This window comes from Phoenix dactylifera, chromosome 8, assembly GCF_051530095.1.
Source record: "Phoenix dactylifera cultivar Ajwa chromosome 8, Ajwa_hap1_PhDact_Kaust_v1.1, whole genome shotgun sequence".
Taxonomy (NCBI): Eukaryota; Viridiplantae; Streptophyta; class Magnoliopsida; order Arecales; family Arecaceae; genus Phoenix; species Phoenix dactylifera.
In genome coordinates this window covers 26,215,334-26,237,694 of record NC_143197.1, presented here as the reverse complement: position 1 = coordinate 26,237,694, position 22,361 = coordinate 26,215,334, and the positions used below count along the sequence as shown (strand labels likewise).

The window sequence follows — 22,361 nt, the reverse complement described above, 5'->3', positions numbered from 1 at the left end:
TTAGTAACTTCTGTTACCTACAAAAGGTTATAGCTAGCTTTGCATCTATACACGTGACAACAACAAAAAGTCTACCTAACTAATTTGCATATCCTATGTGGTGGATTTACGCTCTTATTTCCCTCATTTATACAATTCAGAAACCATAATACTAATCAAGGCACAGCTTAAGCTCATGGAAATCTCAAGATCAAGCCCTACTAAGGTTTAAGACTTTTCAGTGATTACATGTGTGAAGATGATGGTGACATTTATATATGGTATCCGCACGTACGAATATTGAGGCCAGCAAAACATTTGTATGTTAGACACTATTTTAATAATTTTATAGATCATTGTGCATGTACATGGTATAGTTTGCTTTCCCATGTAACCTTTTGTAATTACTAAAACAGAAATAAAAAATGATCGTTCCTAACCATCATGTCATTACTTGTACAAATCATTAGCTACGTTCATCTCACCTTATCACCAATTACTTCTTCGGATTATATCATTTTCCTGTCACTTGGGAAAGGAGATAAAGGTTCATTTTGGTTGATGTTGACCTTGAGAGATGAGGATGCCAATTGACATAGAGTATAACGTGAGGATTAGTCTTTTATAATTTTTATAGAAAAAACCTTAAATTATTCAGTTGTCAAATTTGACCTTTCATTTAGTGACACCATCTATTGAAAACTACGCCTCACTGACTACAATAATGTAGGAAATCATGCTCACATCATCAAAAGAAAAAAAAATCCTCATTATGGACAAGAGACGAAGAAATAAGAGAAGTCCATATTATATGGTTCTATGTGGAAGACTCACACACCAACGGAAATTACTGGATAAGCCGATGGGCCTTGGAAGTAACGAAACGGGGGGAGTGGAAGATTGCATGCCGAACGTCGCTCCCACCCGTCCGATTCCGATCCGACGGCCCCGATCTCGCACGTCGGAAGAGGGCGCCTCCATGGAACTCCTCGTCTTCTTGCTCCCATGACCCTGGCATGATTTCCGGGGACGTCTCTTCAAGCAATCACTGTCCTCCACTACTTGCCTACTTAAACCGTAGAACCCCCTCGTTCGATCCCCCGTGCTCTGGATCCTACCATCACCCCTTCTCCTTTGATTTCTTCCTCAATAGATTGTTTTCCTGCTTTTCTGATCGGAAATCGGTAAAAAATTTGATCTTTATTGCGGACCAGCTTGAATTTCGGTATTCTGTTCGATGATATGTGTCAACCAGTGCTTAAAAAATGTCTCTTTTATCTTCTTTTGAATTGGTAGTGTTGAATTTTAGTTCTCTCGATGCGGGTTTAATGGCTTTATGGCGTGACATTATTTGTAAATATGCTAGGTTTTTGAGTACTTTGATGCTCTGACTGCGTTTTTTTTCTCCTCTCAACTTGATTTCTTATGGAAAAAAAAGACGAATCTTGAACTCTTTTTTCAGTACTTTTAGGTCCACAGAGTGTTATGCATTAGGAGCTCATTGAACCGTTGATGCAAAGGGAAAGTAATCTCTTTTTGTTATTAGTAATTTTCATTTTTAACCATGCAACTTTGCTTAGAGTTATAAACCTGCGAACTCTCTATATCACAATCTTTAATTGAGCTGAGCTCAAAGGATCGCTCCTACCTTTTTTTTAATGATATCTTTGTTACTGATTCAAGAAGTATATCTCAAAAAGGTTTTTGGTCATAATTGTCATGCACTGCCTTGCAGCCATTTCCGTATTGGTACCTCTTAGGTTTTGAGTCCCCATCCCACCCCCCTCCCTTTTATCGTACTATTTTGTTGATTTCTCTTGTATTTGATATTTTTCGCAGGTTGATATTTTTCGCAGGTTGGTTCAGACTCTGGGATTGAAGGGAGTGTGGGCACAATGGGTCATCAAGCATCATCTTCCATTGCTGTTATTTATTCTCTGTTTATACTGTGTGCTATTCAGCATTGCATTGCTTATGCATTAAAGGCAAACCGGACTGCACTTCTGACAGTTGATGCTTCACAGCAATTGGGTCAAAAGATCCCAGACACTCTGTTTGGTATCTTTTTTGAGGTGAGCAATACACTTGCATGCAAGTTCAATCCAGTATATACATATGGTATCTCTAATTTCATTCACTCTATGGAGTTAGGAATGGCTTTCGGCTGGCTGCCAACATCTGCAAAATTCTATTTTAAGGTTAACAATAAATAATGTTGAAAAATTGAATTTATTTAACTCAGTTGAATGTCATTGTATCCCTTCACTGCCATATTTTTGGGTGCTTTTCTTGGGATGACACCTTCTTTTCAGGTGGTCAGTGATCTTGGATTCATATAATTACTTCTGACCTGAGACCTAACAACAATAAAAGGATTTTCATGTCACTTTTACTGGACTTCTCCTTTTCATGTATGTCATTTCTCATTTTCAATTCGACTTCCAAAGCATTTGATTACATGTAAATTTCCTGCATATTTTTCTTTTCCTTTTTGATCCTGTGGTGTACTCCAAATTTGCAATCTGTAAGAAGCATATGACATAGTAGCATATTTTACTTTGTTAGTTGTCCTTTTGATAAAAGTTTCTCTAAGTATACCAGCAAATATGCAATATGCTCCAGGTAGGTTGGCTGTGTAACTATTTATTGTAACTCTAGGTTCCTTGGCTTGAGATTTTGGGCACTTCACCAATTCATATTACCTGGCCACTTCTGGTCCTTCTTGATATTGTGACTGGCATCTGAGTTAAAGTCATAGGAAACAATAATTAGTTCATTCTGCTTGAAGTTAATTTCCAGCATAGAAGCCAATACAAACAATATCGGTTGCTAAAATTGGATATCTTGTGCTACAGCATGAAAAAGCTATGTTGCATGCTTATTTTGTTGATTCAATGTGGAATAATTAGCATGTGCACAAATTGTAGGAGATCAACCATGCAGGAGCTGGTGGATTATGGGCAGAACTTGTAAGCAATAGAGGTAATTGGATACTGAAATTTTACAATAGTAAATTCAATGTTGGAGTTAAAATAGTAACAATTATCATTGTTCTGTGGACACCAAATGGCTAGACATTTTTGATAATTGTATTGTTGTCATGTGTAACATTATTACTGCCACAACCATCACCAAAATCATCATTATTTTGTGGCGAGTTTTTTCACTGCTTTGCAGTGAATGCAGTGTAAGGGTGGTGTTGATATGGATCTATCATCTATGGAACTAGTAGAAATATTATGGTCATAGCTTGCTGCATGCTAGTAATGTGGTTAAGAAACTTGTTGTCACATAGATGTTCTAGACTACATTTGGCTGCAACCCTCCTTTATTATCATCTTTATTCTCCTTAGCTGATAAGTTCATGGACTTGCTCAGGACATAATATAAACCTAGATCATTTTTGGTCATAGAACCTTGTTCAATAATTTGAACCAGACTAATTCAATCTCACTACAAAGTAAAGTGGGTAGACTGGATCAAAACCAAGTCATCGTCTTCGGCCTACTGTGGATGTCTGAAGATTGACTGGTGTTTGACACATGCATGTCCATAGGTGACTGGCAATCAAGTGAACACATTTTATTTATTTATCATATCACATGCGATCACATTTCAACACGAGGCCCAAGTGAAGTCTTTATCGCTGTGTTGCTTGTCATAACAATGAATCACCTTTGTTATCTCATGTCTTTTGTTACCATCCCATTAGAGTGTCCCCAACCCCCGTTCTGATTAATCCCCAATAGTAATGCTGCACACAAGGAGGCTTATGAACAACCTCAAAAGGAATGCATGATGAAGGTTAATTTAGATGGTTTGGTCAATCCAAGAAAGGCCATAATTATATTTTGTAAAGATGCAATGATATTTAGATCAAAGGGGCCTTAAATAAAGACTAGATAATCTGAAATGACTGAGTGGAAAATAAGGTAATAGTCATGTGCAGGAAATAAAGCACCACAAAATTCATAAAGTAAGAAGAAATACTTGTTGTCAGGATTGTTTATATTATGGTCACCTCTGAAGTTGAACATTTTCATGTAATCAATTTCTTGAAGAAGTCTTACCTGAGTAGAAATTTTAGCTAACAAGAAACAAATCACATTTATAGATGTTTAATCGGTTCCTGAAGCATTACTTGCTTACTTCTGCATTGCTTATGACATCTCTTTTCCAGGTTTTGAAGCCGGAGGCCCTAACACTCCTTCAAACATTGATCCGTGGTCCATAATTGGGAATGAATCTTTGATATTTGTGTCAACTGACCGTACATCTTGTTTTGAACGTAATAAGGTTGCACTTAGGATGGAGGTACTTTGTGACAGCAACGGATCCATTGTCTGTCCACCTGATGGTGTTGGCATATATAACCCTGGGTATTGGGGCATGGTATGTGCTCATGGTTGCTGGAATGCTATAATAACAGTGCTCTTGATTTCTTTTGTGCAACTACCACTGAAAAATGAATCGAATAGTATTTTGAGCTTTATAAAGTATTTAGTCTTTTTGGACATGCGAGTGATCAGCAGTTCATATGACATATGACTTTGATTTTTAATGAGCACTTTAAATTTATATCGTTCCTTCCATTTTAATCACAAAACATAACCTTGTCGTTATGTGTTTATCGGTCTGTGCTTATTGTTATTATCATGTGAAATGCCTCAATTGGTGATTTTTATTTGATTCTAAAGGCTTCGTTTTCTTACTTTGCTGCTTGTCCCTAGATCTTTTTTTCAATTAATAGCTCTTTGTTGTTATGATGTTCCAGAATATAGAACAAGGGAAGACCTATAAAGTGATATTGCATGTCAGATCATCTGAATCAGTGAATTTTTCTGTCTCATTGACAAGCTCAGATGGATTGCAAAAACTGGCTTCTACCAATAGGCTGTGAGCATCATTTGTAGGCTTAAACTATAACATTTTTGTTGCGCGATGCCTTCAAAGTTAAGAGTCAATTTCCATTCTTCTGCAGAGCTGCTGCTTCCGATGTGTCAAACTGGACAAAGATGGAGTTTCTGTTGCAGTCTGAAGGAATTAATAGTAACTCAAGACTTCAATTGACAACTACCAAAAAGGGTGTTATTTGGTTTGATCAAGTTTCAGTCATGCCCTTGGATACTTACAAGGTACATTTGGCATAACTGTGTTAGTTTTGTGTTTTAGCCATTACAAGCACAAGTAAGAAAAAGTGGAACAAATCCTTAGAGAGAGGGAGAATTAGAAATAAATATATAAGAAGAATAAGGAGAAGAAACTGTTGCAGAATCAACCACACAGAAATAAAAAAATATATACGTGATTTTAAGTCTTAAATGTCTGCTTAGATCTATTCTTTGATAGTTGATACTTGATACTTTATCATGCTTCTAACAAACCAAAATCCTAGAACTTTTATAAAGGGACCATAAATCTACCAAAATTCTGTAATAAAAATCTCTATTAAACAACAATCCCATTAGATTTAATGGAACCTCCAACCGATTTTGTACCCCTAAGATATTGACATTTGACAAATGCTTTGGACATTGAACTTGTAAGTCAGAAAGACTTATGAAAACTAGTTCACCAAGATATGACATTTAGGTGTCCAACTATGTCTTCTATAAGTATACAGGTTCCTTTTGTGTTTCATTTGATTTTTTTTTTATTGAAATGTTTGGGGATGCACCACCCAAGACTCAATTCCAGAATGTCTGGTTGATAAGCAGAGGATGTTGCCACTGGGACAAGCACCAGTTCACCACAATGTTGCCTTTTATTATCTGCTGATTTATCCTTCATTAGAATTTCCTACATTGGAGAAACTTTCCCTTGAGTTTAATGAGATTTTTCTACTTCTTTTCATCTTCACTGTAGACTAAGAATTCATTTAGAAAGCTACTAATCGTGCACAAGAATCTTCATTTAAACTTAGGGACTTTCTACCATTCTCATCATCTCTGTTAAATAGGTTTTTTTATTACTCTTTCTCTTTTGTGCTGAAAGAAGTGTTCGCCCAACTGGTCATTCATACCCTCTTAAAACAGCACTCTCTCCAAAAACATGAAGAGATTTTATGGACGACATTGCGAAAGTTAAAACACTGGATTTTTGTTTCTTGTATAGAAATTATAGAAATCATTGATTTTGCAACATAATTTGCTTGCACTCACTTGTCCTCGCCTTTAATGTTGAGTATTTTTGGCTCTACCTACCTTTAAGTTGTCTCTTCCCATGTCTCAGTTGAAACACTCTGCTTGCTGTTTCTTTGTTAATGATCATGATAAACAACGGGTCAACCACCATTATAGGTAACCTCATATTATTAATATACAATATTGGACTCAGATGATCATTCTATTCATTCAATAAAACAAGGATACATGTCAATTTCATGCTTATATTTCCTAATATGTTATAGGCTTATTAGGGTTGTCACTCTCTAAACAATAGCAACCATATATAGAAGATCATATTTCTTTATAGAGCTTCTGTCTATATAATGGCAACCATATAACATAACAATATGATTTGAGATTCACATGGTATTTTGAGGCTCTTATGTGTTAGGGGTCTATGGCTTGTATTAAGTGTAATATTCATGAACAGTTACCACTCTAATTGAAACTTTTGTCTCTTAGATATTTTAAGGATAAACTTGGTGAAGTAAACGTGGAAAGATGTTTTAGCATGTAGATAGACGTGATAGATTCAATGTTATGCATTATATATTGATTTACTATGTATTGTCTGGTGATTTGCAAATTATGCAGGGACATGGGTTCCGGAAGGAACTTGCCTCCATGCTTGAAGACTTGAAACCTCGGTATATGAGATTTCCTGGTATGAAATGATTTCCGTTTCTCAGTATTAGTAACAAAATACGAACAGAAGCAGCCATGAATATATTTAAATTACCAAAAGAATGTTCTTTTGCTCTTAATCTTGTTTTGAACGTTTTTCTGTAGTTTGTGATGACAGCTATCATAATGAAGATGCAAGAACAACTTGCTTTATATGATTGTATATTACTCTGAAAAAACAATGTTGCCGCAATTCATATATATGTTCTAACTGGTGAAAGGAACTCAGATTAGAAAGCTTAATTTGTTCATCAGTATATCTGTCCAGCTATGATTTTGAAAATCTGCTAGAATATTCGGAATCAGCTCTGTGAAACAATCTGTTGATTATCATCTTGTAGTAAAAATATGCCTTGACAAACAAGAACGCTCTCTTTATGGATATTATGATGAGGAGTTACTCCAGCATTTATACTCACAAGAGTTTCTTCTATGCCAGAGAATTAACTCCTGTCCCATGCCAGTTCATGCCACCTAGCATGTGCTGTTTTGGGGACTAGGACTAGGCACAAGGTCGGTATCAAGTATTTGTTAGACTGCTTGTCATCAACCTGTATCAAAAGTCAAACCAGCATGCTTCTATATGAATTGGTACTGCTTGGCACAGAGTCTAGGGCCACTGATCTTCTTTCTTGTTTTACACCATTTGAAGGGTTGGAGGTACTTACCATCCAAGATAAAACTAGGGACTTGGTAGACAGACTAACAGGCCGTACTTACATGAATATCATTTTAAGTAAATGTCCACATGTTTTCTTTTTCAATGTTTGAGAACGTTTTGTTTTTTAATATTTATTTGCTGAATATATTACATTTAAATAATGTTCTAACTTCTAACCCCATCCACCAAATGGAGTTCAAGAAGAACAGTTTAAAATTAAGACTCCATTAAAATAAGAAACTAAACTTTCCAATTCAAGAACACACTCTAGATTTTTGGATTTGGATCAAGAATATATCCTTTTATCATATCCAAAGTTTGTTATGACCTAAAGGTCTAGCAAGAAAGGTCATATATCTCAGTCTTTTTTTTTTTCATGAGGCCAATTAGCAGACAGTGCTTCAATAATCTCACCCCAATTAGTCTCCAACAATTTTTTGCATCCAAATTATGAGTGATATTGTTTATTTTTATCCATGATGTCATCAGATAAAATATTAATGCAATGCATAATGGTAGCATTTAACATGCATATAACCACATTATTGATTTTTATCACTACATAGGGGTTTGAATATTGGTTTAATGCACGAAACAACTCTTAATTGCACAAGGAGGAAATGTAAAGTATCAAACTTTTAAAAAAGGAAATTTTTGATGCTATTTTTGGCATGCCTATGTCCAGAGCATGCTGACTGATGCCCTATGTTGGCATTTTATGCAGAGATGCTGGCATCTTACGTAAAACCTTGCTTTGTACCTTGGACTCACATTGTGCTTCAAACAAAGTATGAAAAGTGGAATCTGAGTCACTGGATTAAAAACGCAACACCAATTGATTAAAATAAAATATGAAAAAAAATAAAATGTCTTTAAACCACAGAAATGATCAATGATGTGAATATAAACTTTGTTTCCATTTATTATTGCACAATGCTTATATTTTAGAAGCATTTAGCTCATGCATAAGCGAGGATTCTAGTTGGGCTAAATACGTATTCTCAGATTGGTAACTAACCTGCCATCTGCATCACTCCTGCAAAGATTTTCATTTTCCCTTGCAAGGCATCATGCCATATCTGCCATCTTGTTTCAATGTATGGCAGATGGTAGCATTTTGGGAGCAAGCAGATGGAAACTCAAACACCTGGCTAACCCAAGCTGATTTTCATCCATGGATTCATGTTTGTTCTCTTGTAATATCAATTGTTAAGATTAGCTAGTTGAAGCATCTTAGTGCGCTAAGCTTGACTCACAAGTGCATGAAAGATTGGTCATGACGGTTATCTTGTTGTGCTTCTGATTACTGCACTTGTATTCTTTATTCAGATATATCATACTTGCCTCTGATTTTTTAGGTTTTATTCATAATTATTGAATTCTGTCTTCTTAACATAGAACTTGTGCCTACAATTTTCTAGTCTATTTTTGTCATTTTTTCTTCAATTTCTTGTCATCATATTCTTAAGTTTGCTGATTGATTATTTAATTTCTACTCTATGATACATGACAAATCCTTTTCCTGGGTAACTTGCATTTCATAGAACAGAGATCTGTATTTTTTAGAAATATTCATATTTTTTTATTCATAACCTGAACCATTATATGGAAAATCGTACAAGGTTGGAACTAATTTATTATTCTAGGAGGTTGTTTTGTTGAAGGTGAATGGCTAAGAAATGCATTCCGATGGAGAGCAACCATTGGATCATGGGAAGAGAGGCCTGGGCACTTTGGTGATGTTTGGATGTATTGGACTGATGATGGGCTTGGATACTTAGAATATCTTCAGGTAGATATTTGATGCTTACTTACAAATCATGGTCAGGACTGGGAAGAATTTTGATATATCTACCTTAGGAAGGCTACTTAGATAGCTCTTTTTGATGGTTCACTGCAGCTTGCGGAAGATCTAGGTGCCTTCCCGATTTGGGTGATCAATAATGGTATTAGCTTCTGCTCAATGAAACTGAATGATTGATGGCAATGATTTCCACTCTTACTTGCTTGCTTTAATTGCTTTAATATTCCAGGAATTAGTCACAATGACGAAGTTGATACCACTGACATCTCACCTTTCATTCAGGCATGTCTTGAAGTTGCTATTTCATCTTTTTAATAACCATTCACAGTATCAATCAGCCAATACGAGTTATTACATCAAGTTATCCAAATTATAAATCTCAAAGCATAATAGTATGAGTTTCACTGATAGTATCTGCCATATATTAACTGGAATACTTTGTAACTGGTTGTGAAGCTGTGATGCTGTGAAACTTGCATGATCTGGAGAGAGGTAGAACATAGGGAACTTTATATATCAAAAACATGTATATATATCTGCCTCCATTTTTTATGAACATCACATGCTCCTCCTAATACTTATATAAACTCTATGTTTTTGTTGTGTGACTGAAGTATCTTTTTGATCTTTGTATCTGCCCTTTTCACAGCTAAATGTAATTAATTACATTTTTTCTGTCATAAGGCATTTTTCCATTAGCGTCACCATAGATGTGCTTTTATAACTAAGGTTGAGAAGAAATATGATAATGCCTATGTTCTAAAGCAGATTCTCTTTTCATATAGCTGGATCTGCTTTGCTTTTATCAAGTGATAATCTGCTTCTATACCTTGTATATTTGTTTTTTTCCTAAATTTACAATTTTGCAGTCTCCATTCAAATTTCTTAGATTTATCTGGCCTTTATCATTTATAATGAAAATTGGAAGTGAAAGAGGATAGGGAGATGTTCATGGACATTATGTTTGAATTCAAAGAGAGGTGAATACTTCAGATGCCATAGTTGAAGAAGTTTGAGTAAAGGACACAAGAACCTTTGAAAGAGATAACCAAAACGCATTACATGGTCCAAAGTATCAGATGGATTAAAGATTGCACCATACTAAACCGGTCCAGTCTCTGACCGGTCTGGTTTGGCATTAAAAAATGGTACCAGATGGTACTGGTCCGTACCAACCTGAACCGGCCGGCCCAAACCGGCCATACCGGTTCTAAATTTTTTTAGGCTTTTGGATGCATGAACAAAGCCGAACCAGTGGTATTGGTTCGTACCAGCCTGAACCGGTACCGAACCAGTGCGGTGGCCGATCGGTACGCCTGCTGGTACCGGTTCGGCGATCCTTGGTTATAGCTGGTGTTATAAACATTACATTGATGATGCATAATACATTCAAGTGTACTAAAAGAAGTCATCACCTAAAATGTAATAAATACCCATCATATTAGAAGGAAATCGAATTGATATTGATATTGGAATGCATACAATCAAAAAGTGTAGATGATTTGTTTCGTTAGAGGATTTGCTCAATTGCTAGCATTCACTTGCAAGTTAGCTATATTAGGCTCTATGGAGAAAACTAGAGGGAGCATACAGTTGGGACTTGGGAGCTTTGAGCCGGAAATAGTCAAACAGGACTTTCAAGCATGCACATATGCTATGAATTCTGAAAAACAATCCTTAAGGCCACTCTAGTTTTTTTTTTTTTCCAGTATTACCAAGAGAAAATTTAGAAAGCATGATAGGGTTAATATGGACAACATGTAGTAAAAAGGCTGCAGCATGAAGGATGGCTGTAGCATTGGCTTAATAGCCTTGAAGTTCACTCAATTGTCAATAATCAAGTACTAGAACTTTTAAATAGTCAACTCACCCTAGTGAGCAGGAATATTGTTAGGATTTTAATTTTATTGTGAATCTTAGTGGGACTAAGAATTGAGCATATTGTGGATCGTATCATATATCCTGGGGGCTTTTCTGCTTATTTGGAACAATTTAGATATTCAAAAGATAACACATGGAAAAAAGGCCATACATGTAGGAATTCTAGTTTCCACCATCATAAGCACATATGTAGTTATTCTTATAAAACAAACAACATGTCCAGTTATTCAAGATAATCATATGATTCCTATCAACTTACAATCATTTTTAGATAGGATGTATTAGAGAAAAAAAACAGATTTTAACAAATGCGTGTAGAAATATGAAAATTTGCCTCTAACTAATTCCATGAACTTCAGCATTATTTTTTCTTTATATTTTCAGCTTGCCATTTTGCATGCTTCAGGCTTATTAGTGATAAATAAGTGATTCTGGAAGCCATATAGTCTGGGGAATTATTGAAAATGGACTTCCACATCATTTAATATGTAAAAACAGGATCAGGTTGGATCTTATGATTGAAGGGATTGTATGATCCATAATAAAGAACGAGACCATATGATCTTGGATGAGCCTGATCCAGGTATGAGATGTCGATCATTTAGGGCCATTTTGATCTTGATCATAAGATATATATTGTGGACAGAATGTCGACCTCTTGTGATTGATACTTGTGAATGTTAACATTATTAAATGAAAATGCTGAAGATTTCTCTCGATCCTAGCTGTATTAACACACTAATCTCTACCATACCCATGTTGGAAATGCAAGTCATGCTTTGAAAGCAAAAACATTTGGAGATCACTTTTCCAACAATAAAGAGGATCATTCTTAAGTGTATGGCAACATGTTCCTACTTGTAGATTCCAATTCTTTTCTATTTTAGAATGGTCATATTTGTTTATTTCCCCATATTTTTTGATGACTGTATATAATGCACGTGCTCAAAGGTCATATTTCACTATAACACAGTCCTACATAAAACAAGGCAATAAATTGTTACCCACTTTGGCATATTAAGAGCACGCCAATTAAATACATAGGTAAATAAGACAATTTGCATCTTACTAAGGATCCAACTATTATCAGTTTAGCGAAGCATAACCTATAGTTGAATGCTACATGCATTTTATATTCACTACTTACATGATATCTACGAGGGTGAGCTTTGGTGCAATGATAAGGTTGCTCCATTATGATCTGGAGGTCAGGATTTTGGAACATGAAAATAGCCTCTTTGCACATAGAGATAAGGCTACGACCCTCCCCATACCCTATAATGGCAGGAGCCTCATGCGCTGAGCTGTCCTTCTACTTCCATGAAATCCATCCATGAGCAATCGTGGATATGAAAATATTGCTATGCATGTCTGTGTATGTGTTGAGAAAAGAAGAGAGAATTAAGCTACAACACTACCAATAAAACCTTCCTATAATTAAAACTAGGGTATTATAAACATTGTTCCTTCTATAAACCAAAAAAGATCTATACTCTTTATCATGATGCTCATCCCAAAAGATGTATGGACCAAAATTCAGAATGTCCAAGTAATCAAGGGTGCAAATGAGCCAAGCTGAGCCGAGTATCAAGCTGCTCGAGCTTGGTTCAATAATATATATGAGCTGCTCGAGCTCCATTGGAGCTCAAGCTGAGCTTGACATCAGTTGTTCAGGCTCGACGCTTATAAGCTTTGAGTCAAGCTTTTATTGAGTAGAACCAAGCTTCTCCTTAATTTTGTAACTGGCTCACGTTCAAGCTTGCCTCGCCGAGATCCAAAAATTGTTTGTGCCCGGCTTGTTTTCTAGTTGAGTTGAGCATGGATTGAGTCAAGGCCAAGCTACTCATGAGCAACCTGGATCATTTGCTACCCTATAAATAATCCAATCAGTAAATTAAATGAAACTTATCCTGGCATTGATAATTTTCAAGTTTGTAGCCACTCTACACATGGCAAGAAACATTCCATTTTTATTTCTAGAATTTTAATAGTCGTCATTCCTGATTACCAACATGGATCCTGAATTTTAGAAGAGTATGGCTACCCTTGTATTTTTAACCATTGAATTGTGGGTTTGAATTGTCACGCCCCCGCCTCTGCGAGGCACGTGAGGCACCTAGTGCCCACGTGGGGGCCACATGAGGGAGGAACACGGGGCTCCCCTGCCAGATATTGTCCGGTTCTGGGGCTTCACGCAAGCGTCCTTCACCCCTCCCCGGTTTTGTTTTCCACCCAAAACGCGTCTGCAGGATTTGGAGACACCCGCCTCATATGCCCAGGCTCTGGAACGAGTCTTTCCGATGTGGGACTATTGGGCCTCACACCCTTCCCACCATCAGACAAGAGCCGTCCTCGGCTCTGATACCAAATGTCACGCCCCCGCCTGCGCGAGGCACGTGAGGCACCTAGTGCCCACGTGGGGGCCACATGAGGGGGGAACACGGGGCTCCCCTGCCAGATATTGTCCGGTTCTGGGGCTTCACGCAAGCGTCCTTCACCCCTCCCCGGTTTTGTTTTCCACCCAAAACGCGTCTGCAGGATTTGGAGTCACCCGCCTCATATGCCCAGGCTCTAGAACGAGTCTTTCCGATGTGGGACTATTGGGCCTCACACCCTTCCCACCATCGGACAAGAGTCGTCCTCGGCTCTGATACCAAATGTCACGCCCCCGCCTCTGCGAGGCACGTGAGGCACCTAGTGCCCACGTGGGGGCCACATGAGGGGGGACCACGGGGCTCCCCTGCCAGATATTGTCCGGTTCTGGGGCTTCACGCAAGCGTCCTTCACCCCTCCCCGGTTTTGTTTTCCATCCAAAACGCGTCTGCAAGATTTGGAGACACCCGCTTCATATGCCCAGGCTCTAGAACGAGTCTTTTCAATGTGGGACTATTGGGCCTCACACCCTTCCCACCATCGAACAAGAGCCGTCCTCGGCTCTGATACCAAATGTCACGCCTCCGCCTCTGCGAGGCACGTGAGGCACCTAGTGCCCACGTGGGGGCCACATGAGGGGGGACCACGGGGCTCCCCTGCCAGATATTGTCCGGTTCTGGGGCTTCACGCAAGCGTTCTTCACCCCTCCCCGGTTTTGTTTTCCAAATGTCACGCCCCCGCCTGCGCGAGGCACGTGAGGCACCTAGTGCCCACGTGGGGGCCACATGAGGGGGGAACACGGGGCTCCCCTGCCAGATATTGTCCGGTTCTGGGGCTTCACGCAAGCGTCCTTCACCCCTCCCCGGTTTTGTTTTCCACCCAAAACGCGTCTGCAGGATTTGGAGACACCCGCCTCATATGCCCAGGCTCTGGAACGAGTCTTTCCGATGTGGGACTATTGGGCCTCACACCGGTGTCTCCAAATCGGAAAGACTCGTTCCAGAGCCTGGGCATATGAGGCGGGTGTCTCCAAATCCTGCAGACGCGTTTTGGGTGGAAAACAAAACCGGGGAGGGGTGAAGGACGCTTGCGTGAAGCCCCAGAACCGGACAATATCTGGCAGGGGAGCCCCGTGTTCCCCCCTCATGTGGCCCCCACGTGGGCACTAGGTGCCTCACGTGCCTCGCAGAGGCGGGGGCGTGACATTTGGTATCAGAGCCGAGGACGGCTCTTGTTCGATGGTGGGAAGGGTGTGAGGCCCAATAGTCCCACATTGAAAAGACTCGTTCTAGAGCCTGGGCATATGAAGCGGGTGTCTCCAAATCCTGCAGACGCGTTTTGGATGGAAAACAAAACCGGGGAGGGGTGAAGGACGCTTGCGTGAAGCCCCAGAACCGGACAATATCTGGCAGGGGAGCCCCGTGTTCCCCCCTCATGTGGCCCCCACGTGGGCACTAGGTGCCTCACGTGCCTCGCGCAGGCGGGGGCGTGACATGAATCCTATCAATAGGATGGTAGATCATCTCCTCCCTCTTTCCACAACCCAAACACAGACACCCCCCCCCCCAAACCCTAGATTTTATCTATGCATCATGTATCCGTACATAGTGCTTGTCTACTGCCAGGGCTTTAGGGTTTTGATCATAGTTTGACTAATAGGTAACCGCTATTGAAAATTTTGCAATCATTCTTTTCATTTTTGTTCGTGTAAATAATATGTCGATTTCTTCTGCCTTTTATGTTTCTCGTCTATGGAATGGTTCACCATTTTGTCCCCCATGAACTGGTGTAAGTCATCTAACTTCCTTTTGTTGCAATTCCTTCTTATGATTTTCCCTTCATACAGGAAATTCTCGATAGTATTGAGTTTGCTAGGGGAAGTCCTAATTCAACATGGGGCTCTGCTCGAGCAGCAATGGGACACCCAGAACCTTTTCAATTGAATTATATAGCAATTGGGAATGAAGATTGCGGCAAGAAATTTTATCGAGGTGTGTTTTGTTGGTTGTTTAGTTTAAAGTGGTCTCTATTGGTCTGGATTTTCTTAACTATCTCATCAGATAGACTAATTTTTCTCCTAAAATAGATAATTTCTAGAGATTTACTCGATCTGGAATATAAGTAGTTGAAAATAATTATTTCTCCAATCTTATGCTACTTATATGTAAAAGTAAACTTAATGGATAGTAAGTGCATGTATTGTTGTGAGACCCAAGATATTGATTTTGCATAATAGATAACTGTTACTGAAATACTAAATTAGGAGTGGATGTAACTATGCATAAGTATGTAACTTTTTTGCTCAGACTGTAGCTTTGGCAATATGCAGCAATGCAGCTCACCAAGTAGCATTCACTTCAGCAGTCAAGTTTCCTACCCTAGTTATAGTTTCCTTGATTTATAGTAGAGATCACTTCCATTTCTTTCTTATTTGGCTTGTGTAATATTAACGGGAAAAAATCAGGCCATCAGCTAAAATATATCATCAGTACTTGAAGTCATTATTTTTGCTTAACATTATTTGTCACGTAAAAGTAAAACAGAGTAAAGGAGTTTCAGTTTGAAAACTTAAACTTCCTATTTATGCATTCTACTGCAAGTTGAATTTATTGAAGGACATAAGCTGGTCTAAGTGATGCTTCAATTTATTTTTAAATTTAGCAATATACTTCTGATAAGGAGTTATTTATGATGTTTACAGTAGGTCTGCAGTCTAATGCATCTCAATTAGGAAACTAAGGTTTATAATGCAAATCACATATGTCAAGTTAAATGCTGGCGCAAGGTCATGAATCACTAGCTGTGCACCCCCATCTGGTGTCTGCAGTGATTGAACTACATCTGATCTGAATGTCAAGTTAACATTCTACTAGTGCAGATAAGTCATAATTCTAGGATCATGCAAATCACATATGCAACTATCCCATGCATTCATCTTTCTCCATTGAAATAAAACAGGATAGGACTTGTGAATTATTTCCAACTTCTATGTATTATAATGGGCATGTCATGTTTTCCAAATATAGGGGGATGATTTCAGGTTTGAGTAAATACTGGAAGAAGCACCAACCAAGTGGTGCACAAGTAACAACATTGGTTACAAATCCACAACCTGATTGGCTTCAAAGAGAAGAAAAGAAAACTTCCTGTATTCTCTCCCCAACTCAATCAATATTTGAAAATCAGTTGGCAGTTTTCACTTGGAAGGATAAGAGCGGATAGATCAAGCTTGAGACAACTGATTATAAGATGGTCCTTGGTTAATTATTGAAGTGTTGGTTGTGTTTAATGATGGCTGCATCTGAACGAGAATCAAAAAAATATGTTCTACTACTACCAAATTTTGGTCCTAATAGGCTGCTACAAAATTTGAATTCAAAGAGAAGAAAAAAGATCAGTTGCAGTATCTTTTTTTCTGGGCTGCAAGTTACTGTCATGACCATCAAGCATGCACATCTAAACCAGTCCAAGTGACTGGAATAAATTCAAGCACCTCAAGAACCAGCTAAACTAGAGCAGGACATGGTGGGAAGGCATTGTCGTGGTATACATTTTGTTGTTAATTCCAACCGTTAGTCATCTTTAATCACCTTGGTACCAGGAAGGTTGTGTTTGAAAATATTACATGGCTGATGATACTTCTATATACTCCTGCGAGCATTTCTATTGGAAAATCTGCTGTCTACCATGTTCTCTCAATAAATCAGCACAGCTACCGTATGCAAGACTTAATTTTCCAATTTGTGAGTAAAATATGACGACTGGGATGCTAGTCAAAGTGCAGGAGATCATAATGGAGGATTTTAGATTTTTGCAGGTGAATTCCTAATCAGTAGTTCCAGAATAGAGACGAGGACTTGAAGAACCAAAAACTTAGAAACTTATAACATGACCTGTGGGATTGACAGAGAAACACAGGATGTCTGTTAAATGATACTCACAAGCAGATGAAAACAGGGTTAATTGACATTATGTATTGGTAGAAACATAACAAATTCTTTTAAGCGCATCTCTCAGAGGCTTTTATGTCTTCTGATCATTTTCCAGCTCTTTTATGATTTATCTTGGATGACATATGTTGTTATTCTAATCATATTCCATGAGCTGATATATGGTTTCTACTTCAGGTTGCAATTTTCTTACTAATGTACGATTCTTCTCTCTGTAATCTACTTTTATCACGAATTATTGTACTAAATATCTGTATTGTACACTTGTAACACTCAGATATGCTGCTTCCTTATATCTCTGTTATTCATGATAACTGTGAAGCTTCAAACTTTTTGGTAATGAGAAAAGAGAAGTGAAATGTGCTACCTTGTGAAGCTGCGAGAAGTTTGAAGAATTTTTATTTGACTTACTGTACCAAATCTAACTGCATTGATGCATAATATTGGATACATGCATCAACATCCATGTCCTGGATTTGGAGTCTGACAGATTCTCAGACCTTATATATTTTTGCTACTTTACCATTGTCTTTATTTCAATTTATCTTCTTTATGGGTTTTGGGATATCCTGCATACCAATTTCTCCTTCTCAACCTGCTTGCTTTATGAATATCAGAAAACTAGATAGTTGGATTATGCATGCATACATTTAACGTCCTTCCGAACAAGAAACCATTAAAAATAATGACTTTTATACATAATATTAAAGATAGCATATCAGTGATCCCTGAAAAGTTTTTCAGAGGTGGATATGGATTTGATGTTCTGAACTAGTGCTTTTTTTTCATCTTTACTAACTTAAAAGTTAGATTTTAATATAATTCACTGCAGATAGTACTTCAGTGTTGCTGTGGGGATGAATGTCTTCATTACAGTCTGTACTATTATACTAAACGGTTCGGGGACAATAGGATCGAATATTTAGCTGACAATTGTCCTGAATGACTTTTGGACAGGGAACTATCTGAAGTTCTATTGGGCAATAAAAGCAGCCTATCCAGATATTAACATTATTTCAAACTGCGATGGGTCATCTCGACAATTGGATCATCCTGCTGATTTATATGACTTTCATGTAAGAATATGTAAACTGATTTTCCCATCAAACCATCCTGTTTCAGTTTGTTTATAGAATTATTAGTGTAATTGCTGCTAGCTCATGTAATTTGACAGTCACTGATGATGCTGTTTCTTGGTTAGGTTTATACCTCTGCTCGCAGTTTGTTTTCTATGCATACACAATTTGACCACACATCACGCACTGGCCCCAAGGTATGATGATGTTGAATTTTAAGACAGATTTGTTCTGAGTTACAGCCCATATCTTTTAAGCCTTATCCCACATTGCTAGAGATGAAAAGATAGCTGTGTTTATAATCCTTTTTTGATGCAATTCCAGGTTTTTGTTAGCGAATATGCTGTGACTGGATCAGATGCCGGCACAGGAAGCCTTTTAGCTGCATTAGCAGAAGCTGCATTCCTCATTGGGTTGGAAAGAAATAGGTCTGTTTATTCATCCCCATGCATCCATGTGCTCAAAATTTGCCTGCAAGAATGTATTTCAATTGGTAAAACTTGCTTCTGGTTCATCTAACTTTCTATCAAGACATGATATCAGACACATCCTGCACATTCTGGTTCACATAATCATGTTTAACATTATTTACCTGAGAGGACATTCTTAATTTATTCAGAAACTGAAATCTCTATAAAGATGAGAGGTTAATTCTTCATCATTTGTGATATCAGACAAAATTTACTCCATATCCGGAGATGAATGATTTCCTCAATTTTTTTTCTTCTCATGATCATGTTATTTGCTTGGGGGGCATATTATTCATCTGAGCGAACTTACATTCATACGAATGAATGGTGAAGGTTTTCCAAGCCTGATACCAAAATAGACGGGAGGAAGTTTGTTGCTTATGTGTTGGTTATGGAATATCCATGCAGACTAGAATGTGCTCTATTTGAACTTGTGAACAATGGGTAACAATGGAACTTGCTTTTCACTAAACCTGAACATCTGGTTGGGAATGCTGATATTCTTAAATATTGCTGAATCTAAGCATGTGAAGTGTGGACAATCAGCAAAACTTGTTCTTTACATACCATGGTGGCTGATAAGATGGCTCTCTGTTCTTGCTTCCCATGCAGTGATGTTGTTCACATGGCAAGTTATGCACCACTTTTTGTTAATGCCAATGATCGCAGGTCAGTATTTACATTTCTTTATACAGAAAGCAATTTTTCTCCTGTAGTTACCTTGTCTTCATTTTAGCATATAAGCATTACTTAGATTTGCCTGGTTAAGTTAATACATGGTAAGCTTTCATTTAGCCACGTGGCATATAGATAGAAAATGTGCATGCAGTTGGAACTGAAAAAAAAAAAAGTACTGTCCCTTTCTGGATCAGCCATGGTATCTTATTCCAGTCAATATGGTCTGCCATAAATCCTTCTTGCATTCTTGTACTCAGCCTCCTGCGCACACTCCTATTCTTTCTCTTCATAATTGTGATTATGGTTTTGTGATTACATTGCATAGGTGGAACCCAGATGCTATTGTTTTCAACTCATGGCAGCAGTATGGAACTCCTAGCTATTGGGTGCAACATTTGTTCAAGGAATCAAGTGGTGCAACCCTTCATTCTTCCACAATTCAAGCCAATGCCTCGAATTCATTGGTTGCTTCTGCAATTACGTGGCAGAGTTCTGTAGAAAACAGCAAGTACTTAAAAATAAAGGTCAGTGATCTTTGCCTGGTTTCCATGTAAATTCTTGTTAATATCTCGAGGTCCTTTTTCCCTATTTTGATGATTACTAATAATGAATCAAGTGGGATAGTGGCAATATATAGTGACGATGATTTAACTCCATTTTCTTTTTCTGTCTCCAAGTTAGTATTGTTAATCATCTACTGTTTTAGGAAGGCAAGCAGCAAACAATCATCTTCTTCCCTGCTTATACTCAGGGCTACTTTGTCAGGAAGATTAGTGAAAATCATTTACTGCTCAGTTCAAATCAAAAGGAGTGGATGTCGAATTTTTTAGGACATCCCATAGTATTTTGTGGATCCTCGAGCATTTTGTGGATTTTATGTTAGCAATATGATGCTCAGATTGATAAAATTTACTGCCATTATTTGTCAAAGGGAAAAAAGGAGGCAAAGAGAACTTCTCCTGGACCTGGCAAATTATTTTTAATTATTCTCGCTTGAAATCACTCATGAATCACTGCATGTTATGCAGCTTTTCTAGCATATTTTATTGAATCATACCCTTCTCTCTCTCTCTCTACAAACATTCGCACGTACATTGTAAAATTGCTAATTTACTTCAATTTGTTCCTGATCCCATATTTTTGTGCAGATTGTCAACTTTGGGACTGATATTATGAATCTTAAGATCCCTAATCAAATCTTTTTTGTGCAGATTGTCAACTTTGGGAATGATATTGTGAATCTTAAGATCTCTGTGGTTGGAGTGCAAACTGCTGTCAACTCAGTTGGATCAACCAAGACTGTACTCACATCAAGTAATCTGATGGATGAAAATTCTTTCAAGGAACCAAACAAGGTACAAACATAATTTTCCTCCCTGTATTCATCAGAGAAATGCTTTTCCCAGAAAAAGAAACAGGACATTTGCATGGATCCAAAAGATGCATATGGTGACAGTTTTTATGTAGACAAAGCTTTACTATGTCAATTTCTTATGGAGTTGATTGTTTTTATCTGAGCATATTCATATGTAAAATTTGGTCCTACACGTGAAAGTAAGAGATAGGAGAACTTGACTATGCATTCCCTTGTATATCTTATGCACCACAAATAGCCCGAAAGTAGAACAAGGGATCAAATGCACTACAGGTTTCATGTAACAAATATTCAGTTTATCACTTGTCATGCCTCTATAGTCAGATTTTACCATCATGTGCTTAACTAATGTATCTTACTTTTGTCTGATTTCAAGCTCAGCGAGTTTTTCTAACACAGTATGTTGTGTTTGTTGAATAATGTACCAAAAAAAACACAGTTTGTTGTGTTTGTTGATCTGTTTGTTGAATAATGTAGGTCACGCCAATACAGACTTCGCTACGTAATGCAGGAACACAGATGGATGTTGTAATTTCTCCATATTCTGTCACCTCATTTGATCTATCACTTGCTCAGGAAGAATACAGGTCTGCAATTTGAAATGACAGTAAAAGGGAAAAAGACGAGGCGAAAAAGAGAATGAAATGGCCGAAAGAAAAAGAAGGGTTTGTTCTGTCTATATGAACTACATGCATTGGGAAAGTTAGAGAGCCAATCAATTAATTTGGTTCTGACATCTCATCTATGATGATAAATAGCATTATGCAAGTGTTCGATATATATCCATATTGTGCTTTCTCTTGCCTGCTTTATTAATTCTTCTTTACAAAGTTGAACTATGAAGTTTCTGGTTGATTGAATATTGTGTTAAAATAACTCAGCAGCTAGGTTCTAGCCTCAAACTACCTGATTTGTTCAAACTTTATATACGAGCAGAGATGCTGAACGAATAGATTCATCACACATCTGGTTCTCTCATGAGTACCTTAGCTAGCTTGCTCCTCAATATTGTTAATATGCCTCTTTTCGCGATGTGCTCTCTTTTCTTCTGTACATTGTTCCTCTAGACCTTTAAAGAGACAGAAGAGCATTGTTATGTAGGCTGTTATGTCACCATCATTTTTCTAAATCCCTAAATCTCAGACTTGGCCTTCTTTGTTGGTGCATGTGCATATACTTCGTATCTTGTTTGCATTAGGCGTCTCATATGCAGTATTCTGCATGGAGCTACACATGTTGTTTGAACTATAGTTGCATACCAGA

At 37.8% G+C, this 22,361-nt stretch overlaps 1 protein-coding gene across 8 annotated transcripts; it reads left to right on the top strand.

Moving 5' to 3' along the window:
• The first annotated feature begins 687 nt into the window (after positions 1 to 687).
• On the top strand, positions 688 to 21,914 carry LOC103709039 (alpha-L-arabinofuranosidase 1-like). Of its 8 annotated transcripts, none has more exons than XM_008794201.6 (18): positions 688 to 1,163; positions 1,819 to 2,051; positions 2,907 to 2,961; positions 4,160 to 4,371; positions 4,754 to 4,875; positions 4,961 to 5,114; positions 6,741 to 6,810; positions 9,138 to 9,283; positions 9,392 to 9,437; positions 9,525 to 9,577; positions 15,396 to 15,540; positions 18,457 to 18,575; positions 18,701 to 18,772; positions 18,900 to 19,003; positions 19,658 to 19,714; positions 20,049 to 20,247; positions 20,935 to 21,078; positions 21,576 to 21,914. In XM_008794201.6, exons 2-18 carry the CDS (start codon positions 1,875 to 1,877, stop codon positions 21,696 to 21,698), a joined length of 1,998 nt encoding a protein of 665 aa, XP_008792423.4. In that variant the 5' UTR covers positions 688 to 1,163; positions 1,819 to 1,874; the 3' UTR covers positions 21,699 to 21,914. The 8 variants fall into 8 exon arrangements, with proteins under 8 accessions (XP_008792423.4, XP_088559379.2, XP_088559378.2 ...); XM_088703253.2 differs by having other exon boundaries at positions 758 to 1,056; XM_089925023.1 differs by having other exon boundaries at positions 855 to 1,163; positions 1,836 to 2,051.
• Positions 21,915 to 22,361: the final 447 nt, after the last annotated feature.